At 44.5% G+C, this 13,682-nt stretch overlaps 1 protein-coding gene across 1 annotated transcript in view; it reads left to right on the top strand.

Annotated features, from left to right (window-relative positions):
* LOC105812510 (chromosome unknown open reading frame, human C6orf201) overlaps positions 1-13,682 on the top strand; it is a 26,369-nt gene that overhangs the window by 1,761 nt on the left and 10,926 nt on the right. The window contains exon 2 of the mRNA XM_012646990.1: positions 7,940-8,138. Within this exon, the coding sequence (XP_012502444.1) occupies positions 7,940-8,138 (199 nt within the window). The remainder of the gene's footprint in view (positions 1-7,939; positions 8,139-13,682) is intronic.

The following is a 13,682-nucleotide window of genomic DNA, read 5'->3' as shown; positions in this document are numbered from 1 at the left end:
GCCTTTTGACCCATTCTGTTGACTTGTCCACCCTTAGGTGACATTGCAGGCAGATCTCATAGCTTTCCAGGTCATATTCAGATAATAAAAAGTTTACTCTAATATCCAAGCTCTAAACTCTCACCCCGTTTAAAACCTCTGTTTGCCAATTTTCCAGCCTGACTTGGACGCAGAAGCCCGAGGAAGGCCTGGCCATGTGGCCGTTCTTTCCTCAGCCTTGCTCCGCCTCCTCCCTCTCAGGCTTCCGTCAGGCCGATGAGGTGAGGGTGGGAGGGAGGAGAGGCAAGAAGCTGAACAGCTTTTCTCTTGACTAGTCAGTTCTCAGCCTGTGATCTCAGCTTTGTGCCCTCTGGGAGTGGCACCTGTCAGAAGCTGACTGGCTCTTTCCTGGGGCATCTGTGTGGGTTCTTTGCTATTTCCTGTGCTGGGGGGATCTCATTTGCACAACCTCCTGCTGACATTTCCCTCTTCCCCTCGTCCTTAAACTGTCTTAGTCCGTTTAAACTGCTGTAACAAAATACCATAGGCTGGGCCTGGTGGCTCACACCTATAATCCCAGCACTCTGGGAGGCCGAGGCCGGAGGATGACTTGAGGGCAGGAGTTGGAGACCAGCCTGGGCAACATAGCAGGACCTTATCTCTACACAAAATTAGCCAGTGTGGTGGTGTGCACCTGTAGTCCCAGCTACTAGGGAGGCTGAGCCAGGAGGATCCTGGAGAAAATGTATTTTCTCCTCCTCATGGTTTTCTTAAAAACATTTTCTTTTTTCTGGCTTACTTTATTATAAGGATACAGTAAATAATACATATAGCACATAAAATACGTATTGATCAACTGCATATGTTATTGTAAGTCTTCTGCTCAACAGTAGGCTATTCTATTCGTAGTTAAGTTTTGGAGAAGTCAAAAGTGGCAGGCAAGGTGGCATGTGCCTATAACCCCAGCTACTTGGGAGGCTGAGAGGGGAGGATCCCTTGAGCCTAGGAGTTCAAGACCAGCCTAGGCAACACAGTGAGACCCTGTCTCAGAAAAAGGGTTACAGGCAGATTTTTGACTGTGCAGGGGTCAGTGCCACTAACCCTTGTGTTGTTCAAGAGTTAACTGTGCTTTGCAGGGGGGTTACAGTTAGCTCGTAGAAAAGCTGAGCCCTTGTTCCCCATACCTTCACCCAGGTGGTAAAAGCATAATGACTTCCAACTCTGCTCTCACTTCTTTGTGGCCACAGGCAGCTGTGGTCCCAACCACTCACCGTTTGATGTTTCCAGGTGTTATGGGCTGAATTGTATCCCCCCAAAAGACATACTGAGGTCCTAACCCCCAGTAGCCCGGAATATGACCAGATTTGGAAATAGGGTCTTTATAGGGTGCAGATGTAATTAATTAAGTTCAGATCAGGGCATACCAGAGCAGGGCGGGGTCTTAATCCAGTATGATTGATGTCCTTATAAGAAGACAGACACACCAGAGAAGATGGCCATGTGACAGCAAAGGCGGGAGTGACGTAGCCATAGCTAAGGAATACCAAGGGTTGCCAGCCAACACCGAAAGCTCAGAAGAGGCAAGGGAAAATGCTCCCCTAGAGGTTTCAGAGAGCGCACGGCTCTGCTCACACCTTGATTTCCAACTCCCAACCTCCTGAATGTGAGACAATAAATTTGTTGTTTTAAGCCCCCCAGTTTGTGGTACTGTTATGACAGCCCTAGGAAACTGATACACCAGGTGTGTGGGACATAGTCTGATTCTCCAGGTAATTCTCTTAAAATACCTCTTAAAGCTAGGGGGCGGGGAAGGAAGGGAAATGCGATAGTGCTATGGTCCCCAACCCCCAGGGTGCGGACTGGAACTGGTCCATGGCCTGTTAGGAACCGGGCCGCACAGCAGGAGGTGAGCGCTGGGTGAGTGAGTGAAGCTTCATCTGTATTTACAGCCACTCCCCATCACTCGCATCACCGCCCAAGCTCCGCCTCCTGTCAGATCAGCAGCAGCATTAGATTCTCATAGGAGTGCGAATCCTACTGTAAACTGCACATGCAAAGGATCTAGGTTGCACATTCTTTCTTAGAATTTGTCCAAAACCATCCACCCCACCCCAGGCTGTGAAAAATTGTCTCCCATGAAACCAGTCCCTGGTACCAAAAAGGTTGGGAACTGTTGCTATGGTACATAGCACTACCACAACTCTGTGCCTAAAGAAATCCTCAAGTGCCTTAAACAATGCTTAGCTTTTTCTTAGTGTTAGGTAGGTCTCAAATCTGCAGGTGGAGGGTATAGGTCAGGAGGGTGGTTCCTAGGGGTGGAGAAGCTGGGACCAATCAGAAGGGAGTGCAGAAAAAAACATAGTTAATGAAAACCCAGAAATCGGAGGTTTTGAGGTTTACACATCTGTGGAGCATAAGTGGATAAGAACACCTGCCAATCATTTGGTACTATCCCACACCTCCCGAGAGCCCGCCCCCAGACCAGCCCAATAAAAGGAAACCGCCAGGGAGTCCTCAAAGTCTTTCTCCCCTCTCAGAGACTGACCTGTTCCTCTCTCTGGAATGTATTTTCACTTTGGGAACTTTCTTCCTTTTCTGTAATAAACTGTTTGTGTGGGATGGCTTTGTATTTGTGATCACTCTGTCATTGGCTCAACTCGGTACCGAGACTCACTCTTGACACTGGGAACCGTGGACCAGGGAACATTGGGATAGACCTAACATTAGATAGATAATTATGTTGTGGATAGAGGGGTAACTGGCACCTACTGAATTTTTCTCAGACTTTACGACCTTGGACAAAACTGAGACAACAGAAAAATTCATATTTTCACATCCTGTTACATATGCATGTCCTTCAACTCAGCAATTCCGCTTCTAATTATTATCCTACAGAAATACTCATACTTATGCATTAACATAGATGTGCATAGAAGCCTTGTTTATAATGGTGAAAAAATTTTAAACAGCCTAATGTCATTCAACAGAAGAATGATTAAATGAATGAGCATATCATTTCCATACTGTGAAATACTGTTAAAAAGAGGGTTGACATTAAAATACCTACAATACATACTTAGAGTTTTAATAAGCTGCAAAAGAAACACAATATGAATCCATTTATGCCAAGAGAAAATTGTACGTTTTATTTGTTCATACAAACATTATGTAAATGCATAGAAAAGAGTTCTGGAAAGAGACTCAGCAAATTCAAGATAATAGCTACCTCTTGGAGAAGGAAGATGAAGGAAAATGTTCTTCTGAGTTGTTTAATTTTATGTATTCCAACAGAAATCTTTACATCTATTATTTTTGTAATTAAAATGTAATTTTAAAATTGAAAATGCAATGAGTATTTAAGTGAAGCTAGAAAAATGGGTTTTGATTTTCTAGTGACCTTCCCATTTTATGTTGATTTGGATTTTGTTCCCTTAGCCTCCCAGTGCAGACACCGACAGATGTTGATACTCCTTCAGGAGATGGTAGTTCCTGCCGTGTAAAACTGCCACACAGCAGTTAGGTGCCTTTGTCCCAGAGGTGTTTGCGTGCAGTGATTCTTTGCTATTATTGGAAGCGAATTTAAAGAGGTGCATGACGCAGCTGAGGTGAATGGCATTAAGGGGGAAGAAATGTCTCCTCTGAGCCCCGAGTCTGTGCCTTCAGTGACCTGGCCTGAGGCTGAGTCCGGTCACTGGGGGCACATTGCCTTCGAGGCCCCGAATTCTTCACTAAAAGACTGCTTCATTTCCAAAACGCCATTTTCAAATGTCCGGTGATTGCCTTGCAAGTGCATCCAGAAGAGATGACCCTATTTCTCTGACTTTCACCCATCAGATCATGAATTCGATCTTGCTGCTACTGTGTCTAAAGCCGTCCTTCTATTAATAGGGGAAATTTCTTTTGACCTTAAAATAGGTTTTGTTCCTTTCCCTGCCAACCACCTCTTCATCCGCAGAGATGCTTTACCTGTATTAGACTATATTGGTTCCCCAGAAATGATTACACAAAGAAAGAAAAAGAACATCTATAACTGAAACCCTAGGGTTTTCTTCTATATTTTAAATATGAAGTTAAATCATAATATAAAAATGAGAAATGAAGTTCCGTTATACTATATGGATTTAGGTATATTGATGTTCAGATAATTGTCTCGAAAACATAAAAAGCCTCTGTATACATCAAAAACCCCTAGAAGAGGCGTTCTTCCTCTCCCAGCCATGCCACAGTTCAGTGTAAGGGGTGCTCTGAGATCTCCTTATTACTGTTTTATGGTGTTTACTACTTTCCACTTACCAATTCCCTAATTACTTACTTGCACCAAACAAAAAATAGGAAGTGGGAGGAAGGTTAAATCTTTTGTTTATTGTTTTTAATGCTGAAGAAGATACCTCTCTTAGTTAATCCATTGCTTTTTTTCCCCAAAATATTTTGGGAAGCTGCCTAACTAGATGGTGGGGCATGCAAGGAGAAGCGTGGCCAGTAGGGGGCGCGGTTTCCACAGAGTAGGTGGGCTTGGGGAGGAGGCCCAGAGGGCAACTCCCAGAAGCAGCGAGTGCGATTCACGCGCTGCAGCCTCACTGATGACTGCAAACCCATGACTTCAGCAGGAACATGGGAGAATGCAATTATGAGGTGGACAAGTAACACATCGCCTTAGTGTTAAGTTACCTATGTTTACTGTCTCTGGTACATACACACACATGTACACACACATGTCCAGTTGCTTGGCGTACCTGTTTATGTATCTTGTCTATGTTGGTTTGTATTAAATGTGACTACTCCCATTCATTCATCCATCCAACATGCATTTCATTTCACACATTAAAATAAGAAATTGGCTGGATGCGGTGGCTCACGCCTGTAATCCTAGCATTCTAGGAGGTGGAGGCGGGAGGATCGCTTGAGCTCAGGAGTTCGAGACCAGCCTGAGCAAGAGTGAGACCCCGTCTCTACCAAAACGAAAGAAAACAAAAACCCAGCCGGATGTTGCTGCGCATGCCTGTAGTCCCAGCTACCCGGGGGGCTGAGGCAGAAGGATCGCTTAGAGCCCAGGAGCCGGAGGTTGCTGTGAGCTACAGTGATGCCACAGCACTGTACCCAGGGCGACAGAGTGAGACTGTCTCAACAAAAAAAAACAAAACGAGGCAACTGAACACCCCTCCTCACAACCCCCCCACCCCTTAAAAAAGAAGAAAAAAAGTAAAATAAGAAATAAAAAGTCCTTCAAGCAACTTACAGTCCAGTATGGCCAAAATTTCATCTATAAATTTATAGTCAATATTATTTTACTTCAAATAATTTCTCGAGGTATTCCTTGCTTATTGTTTTCTTTCAAAAACCAGAACACTTTCTTATAATGTCAAATAAGGTTGGCACTAAGGCACAACTAAATATTCAAAGTGAGTTCTGAGTTTTTATCTCATTTTGGCGTGCAGTATCAAAATATAATTAATCATACTGGAGAATATGCAAATTTGTAATTTTTGTTAAATATTGGTTTTTCAATCTCTCTAATTTATCCCTAGCTGCTTACAAAGGATTTGAGACAATTTACAATATTAAAATATATATAGGCACCAAGACTATCAAAAACAATTCAGTTGAAACAAAAAAAATTTTTTTTACTGGATGTTACCAAATACCGGAATCGAATTAACTAATTCAGTCAAATATCAAATTCAGCTTAGACATTCTGACAATGGGAGCAAGCCGCACGCGCCATTCTTGTCGTGAGAGCATGCTTGTGACAACTTCCTCTGCAGCCCAGCGTGTGGTCGCTGAGCTCACTGAAGTTCTGCCGAGGGCAGTTCCAGTCCTCTTCTTGGTCCACTTGGAGTGGTTTTGAGCCCTCTCAGGATCACTCAATCCAGCAAGTCGTTACGCCAGGTAATCAGATTGCCAAGCTACGGTCCCGTGAGCCAAACCTCCGCACTTTGTGGTCTCTGCCTACTACTGTGCTCTAGAAGGGCCTGTCGGTGATTCAGCCTGACGTAAAAGGAATTCAGTCCAATTCCTGTGCAGGATCAGCCCGGGTCTCTCTGAGGTTCAGCTTCTCGTCCTGTCACAAGGACTATGACCGCTGTCCGCTTTCCTAGTGTGCTCAGATGGATTGCAGACCTACTCAAGGCGGGATCTGCAAACTGCTGTTGGTTCTCTAATTGTTACCAATTGGAGAAGAGATTAAAAGTTTACAAGTCAACTGTGTGACTAAAAACACGATGTAGCTTAGCTGACTCTTTTCTTTCTTTCTTTTCTTTTCATTTCTTTTTTTTCCCTTACTGCAAGACGGTGGTGAAGGAAGCAGTATACTGAATTACACTCCGGTGTGAGCATATTGTCTCATTGCAGACGGGCAATTTGGCTAAGGGCCGGTCGAGGTCAATGTGAACCAGTGCCTGTGGTATAAACGTGAAGTGTGGTTAACGCATCTGCAGATAAAAATAATTCTACAAAACTTCATTAAATCTGGCTTGATATGAGTGAGATTGGGAATATGGAATCCCACACCACCAAGTGTCCCCTGCCCCAGACACAAAAATTACTCTTTTCCCCTTTTTTGGATTGCAGTGTTTCCCTCCCACATCCTTACAGAGCAGACGCCAGCCCGTAGTGCTCAGATTCCCGTGGCGGCAGCAGGGCTCTGTTGCCGCGCTGACTCCCACACCCCTTCCCAGTGAGCCGCAGCACCCGCGGAGCACGCCAGCTGCGCCACCGTCACACACTTGCTGAGTCGTGGGACAGACTCTCACCGACAGAAACAAGTTACACGGAGCAGGTTTATTGTTTACAGACAGGCAGCAAAGACAACAAAGCTCAGGCTCCATGCGAGCCAGTCCTGCAAGGCTCAGGGGCCCTGCCTGAGGTGGCTGGAGTCTTGTCTTCATGTGACCCACTTGCACCACAGCTGAGGGACCCCAGAAAGCAGCCTGCCCCGTGTTTAACGCCCACAGACGATGGAACTCACTGGGCTAAGCGCTGAAGAAACATCCTATGTCTAGACAGGGCATGTCACAGAGCCAGGCTGAGCCAGCCAGATCCCTCTTGTCTCAAGATTTTGCATCCCTAGCACACTCTGCAGTTATTCCTGAGAACTAAAAGTGGGAACAAAGCGGAAGCAGGGTCGGTCCAAGACCACCTGGAGAAATGTCCTGCGGCACCGACCTCTCAGGGAGCTGCTGGCTGCCCAGCGAGGGATGCTATTCCATTTCTGATGAGAACGTAAGCCCCCTGGTGTTGACCTCAACTTCTCAAAGTGGTTCCACCATGCTGTTGCTATAGGTGTGCCACTGGCCATCCAGAGGGTGCCAGCAGTAGGCTGCAAGGGTCCAAACCCCAAGTCTTAATTATTGTAGCCCTCCCAAAGCAGGAAGACATTGCCCACTAGCATAGGTGAAAAATAGATATGTTTATAACAGATTAGAAAAAACACTGCATTTGTGGCTAGAAAAACATTTTGTGGAATCAGAAAGGATCAGTAAGTTACACTCCCAGATTATTACTGATAAAGCATGCTGCTATCTTAAGGGGAATGTTGCAGCCCCAAGTCATAGGGCCTGAAAGTAATGCCAACATTCACCCCATTTCTTCTGGGAAGCTTCAAATGCACATCTCTGATTAAGCATGTAATGAAAGCGAAAGTGAGAATCACGGTGAGAATAATTGCACAGTAACTTGCCATTAGTTTGAGAATCATGCACAAATAACCAGCAGTATTTGCATAGCACCAGCATGCCTTGATTGTTTGTTCATGATTTATTTATTTACAGGACATCTGTTAGATGCCTAGGACCACGCTAAGATCTAAATATTGCTCAGTAATATTGTTGGCATGAAACAATGACAACTAAGTAGGAATCAGTAATTGGCATGCATATTCCTTATCCAATCAATGCCATGTTACTCTTGCTATACAAAAATGGAAAAGAACATTGAATTGTATTCATGCTTATCCTATTACCAGGTGAGAATCCTGAACTCTCCGGCTTAGAAAGGATTTTAGCAAGACATGAGTTTCCAAAAGAGATTAGCCTGACCCCAAAGCCAAGCAGAGTGCCCTCATGGAGAAGAAAAGCCGTCAACAATGTAAGTGAGGGGTGGAAGAAATGCCACTCGTGGAAGAGAAGCACAAAAGAGCCTCCAATGTCCACCATAGTTGTCAGGTAAGCTCTGTCTAATTTCTGCGCTAGCCAGACACATTTAGAGATACGCAGGGTGATCATAAAATCTCTTTGTGACTTAGCTAAAAAATAATTTCATGTGATCTTTAAGATACACAGTGAGCATGAGAACAAACACTGTGTAAAGGCACATGGGCCCCGTTTTCACACATCCCAGAGCTGCTGGAGGAGCCTTATGAGAATAAACTCCGGAGATGGGAGCAGGTGCGTGAGTCCTCCGTGGTCCACTGCAGTCTAGACTAGTGAGCAGAAATCTAGCGGGGCTGGAGTGTGATTCTTCAAGAGGGACCCCACCACTGAGCTGTGAGACTCTTTCATTGCGTGAGTTGAGAAGCCCAGTGCCACCATCAGCATGACCGGGGGCTAGGGTACCGCAGAATGGCGTGGTAGAACCTTGGCTTTGTCCCTAGTCTACCAGATTGTGCACTGAGAGATATGGGAAGCCATTGCAGGCTTTTAACAAGAGGGGTGACATGAGCTGACTCAAATCCTCTCTGGCCTCCAAGGAAGTGAGGAGGGAAGCTTTTACAGGTATGCAGGTGAGAGGTGGTGGCCTCAGACCAGGTGGTAACAGTGGGGATGTGGAATTGGTTGGATTCTGGTGCTCAAAGTATAAGCTCTGCTTACTTGGCATATTATCTTTTTCGGTGCGCTTCCTTCCCTGCTCATGCCAGGTAGGTCTGTACCTGTTTCTTTAGTGCTGCTGCACGGGTTGCTGCGCAATGCAAGACGCCTACACTTCACACACAGTAGATGCCGGGATGGAAAACTCAGCAGGTGCTCACAGGATGGGCGGAGAAGGATTTCTCACACAGAGATTAGGATATATGAATGTAAAAAAGTTTATTTTATCCTTTTACAAGGAGAGAGAATGAGGGAGGAAAGAGAGGGAGAGCAGGGAGATGACGTGACATCCCAGAGAAAGAGAAAGGGTGCCAGCCCTGAGGTCCAGTGGATCGCTGATTTTAAGGCAGACAAAGAGAAAAAAATAGTGATGGTGTCAGTTGATAGCAAAAGCAGCCACAGGATGTCAAAGTCCAAGAGTTGCTTTCTCCGCGAACCCTGTAAAAGCAGATCCTCAAAAAGAAAAAACAAAAAAACAATTTTAAAGAGAAATATTTACATCTCTTTTCCATCTGTTCAGCTCTTTTCAGAAGTTGTGCAAAACAGAACTCCCAAGGGGTAACTGTTAGCAGGAGAACTGGTAGGATTGATCTTTAACTGCTACTAGGAAATTGCAGAATTAGGGATTTCCCTGTTATTTTTGCAAGGCCGCCCCTTTCAGTAGGTATTCAAAAGCTGGCATTGCCAGGCGGGCAGGAGAAAAAGTATACCTTGCTCTAAAGACAAAGTTCTTTCTGATTTGAACATTCACAGATATGGGAAGAGAACTCCAGCTCATGAATTTGCCTGTCCTGGAAGCTTCCACTGAGATCATTGCCCTAGTGAAATAGTGTCCTTGTCTACTTTTGCTTTTCAGTGTCCTCAGTGGCATAACTTGTCAATTTGATTTAAAAATCCATAGGCAAAGAAGGTAAAGATATGTTATAAAACAAGGTGGTCACTAGAACCATGATGTTTTCTAGGCAATGCAAAGGCACTAAATTTTTATCCGGAGAAGGGTAAAAGTTATATTAAGAGATGATTCCCGATAACTCAGGTTAAGACTATTTGACCATGCTTTAAAGCAAGCCTATTAAAAGAAATTCAGGTTTCACAACCATAGGTTTATATAACTCAATTTCAGGTCATGATGTCTTCACCTGTCTTTACATCCCAGTTTGGTTTTTGAAAATATACAGTTAGAGCATGAGAACATAAGAAATTACACTTTTTTTAAAAAAACATTTCTTTCTATGAGCATTCATTTGCTTTCCTTAAAAGCAGGGACTGTCTTATTTATTTTTGTGTGCCAAGTGTTGCGGGTTGGGGTCTTGGGAAGCAAGTGCTGAAACAGAAAAAAAAGTGTAAAAGGTGTCCTGGGGTGGTGTAGCATGCGGGGAAGCGGGGGCCCAGAGGAAGCCCTGCTGGGCAGGAATTGAAGAGGCGGGAAAGCAGGCTGCACCTCAGCGGGTGGAGCAGAAGGTCTCAGTGCAGAGGGCCTGCATATGGAAGGTTGGAGGATTGGGGCCATTTTTCAATCAGTCATGAACCTTTCTTGGTTGCTGTGATTCCAGATTCCAGAAGGAGCTGCTGAATTAACGGGGCTAGTTCTGATGTCTCCTGGCATCAGTGATTCCTGCCCTATCACTTGGTAACATGGTGAATATAGTCACTTGATAAATGTGTCATTTTTCATCCTTCGTGACCTAACTGGTACCCTTGAGAGAATCCATTCTTTAGCCAAAGCAAGCCTGGTTATTATTGAGGAATATTATCAATGATAGCTTTGTCCTTAAAATTAGGATTACCATATGACCCAGCGATGTCACTACTGGGTATGTAGCCAAAGGAAATCAGTACGTCGAACATGCTCCCCCCACCCCCGCCCAGTTCATTGCGGCACTATTCACAATAGCCAAAATCTGAAATCAACCTAGTGTCCATCAACAGATGGCTGAATGAAGAAAATGTGGCTTACAGACACAACGGAATACTTTTCAGCCATAAAAAAGAATGAAATCCTGTCAGCTGGGGCAACATGGATGAGCCTGGAGGACATTATGTTCAGTGAAATAAGCCAGACACAAAAAGATACTCTTTTGTGGAAGTTGAGAAAGTTGATCTCATGGAACTAGAGAGTAGACTAGTAGTTACTATGGGCTGGGAAGGGCAGAGGGTAGGGGTGGATAGCCAGAGGTTGGTTAACTTATCAGGTACAAAATTACAGCTAGACAGGAGGAATGAGTTCCAGTGTTCGACAGCACTGTAGGGTGACTATAGTCAACAATAATTTATTGCATATTTTCAAATAACTGAAATAACTGTGAGTTTTGAATGTTCCCAACACACGGGAATGACAACTGTTTGAGGTGATGGATATGCTAATCGCCTTGATTTGATCATTACATTGTATACACATATAGAAAAATCATACTTTACCCCATAAATATGTACAATTATTATGTGTCGGTTTTTAAAACAAATAGTGTTGTCTTTGTCTCTAAGACATACAGACAACCCTGCCAAATCGTGCCGCTGGACACCTGTCAAGCCGCTGGACACCTGTCAAACGGCACTGCTAATACCTCATGTCGTATCAGGTAGACTCGTGGCACTGATGAACAGACGACTGTGAAATTGAGTTTTGACAAGTATAAAGTGTATTCAAATGCATCGTACAGTATTTTCACATAGGAGATTGAGCCACCGATAGGTACTAACCTTGAACTTGCCCTGGCAAACATCTGCTCGGTTTATGCTGTGTGTCCTGCTAGCACAGAGAGGGGAAGGCCTCCCTCTCGCATGGCAACAACCGTTTTAGGTCCACAAAACAGGCAGCTCATCCCTGATGCCTGCTGGCTTTGAAAACATCCCTTCGATGCTGTGCTATGTAAATAAATCAGCAGGCATGAAACCCAGGAGTCCGGAGCCCACGCTGGAAAACAGATTTTCTGTGTCTGGAGCTGCAGATGGTGGTGTCTTATGTCTGTTGGAGAACTTGGCAGGATTCCAATCCCCAGTTTTATAATACTGTAAATTCCTGCTGGATACAGCAGGTAAATTATAATTACTTGTAAATTGTATTTATTGGCTCAATATGTCATATTCATATGGGCTCTAGGGCTTAATATTTTTTTTCCTGTGAAAACTGCAACAAAAGCAGGACTTCAGCAGGAGAGGGTTATATATGCCATACAAGAACTTTAGTTCAGATTCCAAAATGTTTTTATTGCACCAACGTGGTAGCAACTGAAGACGGGTTGGTGGCCAATAGGTTTTATTCTGCCCTCCTTTGTGCCATAGACATTTGCAATTAAGCCTGACTTGGGGCCAACCCCCAAGAGGCAAGCACCCCTTCTCTATACTACCATTCATCTATTATTGTACCTACCCTGCCGTAGTGTAAGTATGTGTTGGTTTGCTACCCCAGTCCAAGATCTCCATGTAGTAGACACTGGGTAGGTATTCAAGGAAAACATTTAATATTTTCTACTGCAAACTAATACCACAAGATAAATGAAAAATATAACTGATTAAACGTAGCCAAATGAAAGGTTCCCATGTCTCTTTTCTCCTCTGTTACTTGTTCCTCCAACCTACACAGGACTCATTGTCCCTGAGAGCTGTCAAAGCTCTGGGCACAGCCCTCTGGTGCTTGTGAGATGACAGGAAACTGAGACCAGGAGAGGAGGACGCGTCCCCAAGGGAATACGGCTAACAGTGGCGGAGCAAGGACCAGGGCCACCCTTGAACGTGTTAGGTTTCTTGTCTACTCTGATTCACCAACACTGATATGTTCATCAAGGTCCCTGGTGTGTCTGCAGGCTAGAGCGACCCTCACTGATGGACATTCCACGTGACCGTCAATTTTATGTGTCATCTTGGCCAGGCCCCAGTACCCTGTTGTTTGGTCAAACAGCCTCCGATTTCACTTAGCATAATGTCTTCAAGGTTCATCCATGTTGTAGCAAGTATCAGAATTCCACTCCTTTTTAAGGCTGATAATATTCCACTCTATGACAGACCACATTTTGTCTATCCATTCACCTGTCAATGGACATTTGAGTTCTTTCTACTTTTTGCTCTTTTGAATAATGCTGCTATGATCATGGGTATCCAAGTGTCTGTTCAAGCCCCGCTATTCAATTCTTTTGGGTATATACCCGGCTATGATTTGAATGTCCCCTTCAAAACTCATGTTGAAATTGAATTGCCAGTGTGTGACAGTATTAAGAGGTGGAAACTTTAAGAGGTGATTAGTGTTTGAAACATGGAGGGAGGAATGCACGAGGCTGGGATAGGTGAAGTTTATTTTAACATCTGCATACAGATGGGCTGAGCCCAAGATGGCGTCAGCCCCAAAATGGCAAGTGTTCAGGGGTTTATGGGCAGATTTGGGCAGCCTCTCCTCCCCACAAAGGGAGTGTGGGACTGTCTTGCAAAAGCAGGAAATACCTTGCAAGAGCAGGATATTGATTTTGGCTATTTACATGCAAAGGCCCTAAAGGGGAGAAGGATTGAGGGTCCAAAGGTCAAGCCCCCATGGAATTTTCCACTGGCCTCCAACTTCACCGTAACATTCCAGTCTTTTGTTTTTACAGAATAGGGGCGAAGATCTCTTCCTCTGTAACTGCTTCCTGTTGAACAGGGAGCGTTTACAGGAGGGGGCAGGTAGCCATCCGGTTTCCTGGTGATATTGATCTTCTGTGGACTGGATTAACATCTGGTAGGGTGTTGAGGCTTGTAACAACATCATTTCTCCCAAAGATTCATTAATAAAGGTCTGAATTTGATTTTGAAGGAATTTAGAGAAACATTGGAGGGTAGGGACTAAAGATTAGTACACGGGTTATGATGATTAATGGTCCTAATATGGGTAAGAGCCAGGGCACCCTCCCCACTAAAAGAGAGTTAGTCCAGAGG

This window comes from Propithecus coquereli, unplaced genomic scaffold, assembly GCF_000956105.1.
Source record: "Propithecus coquereli isolate 6110/MARCELLA unplaced genomic scaffold, Pcoq_1.0 Scaffold253, whole genome shotgun sequence".
NCBI lineage: Eukaryota > Metazoa > Chordata > Mammalia > Primates > Indriidae > Propithecus > Propithecus coquereli.
The sequence above is the reverse complement of the archived record's forward strand: the minus strand, read 5'-3'. Positions and strand labels throughout refer to the sequence as shown.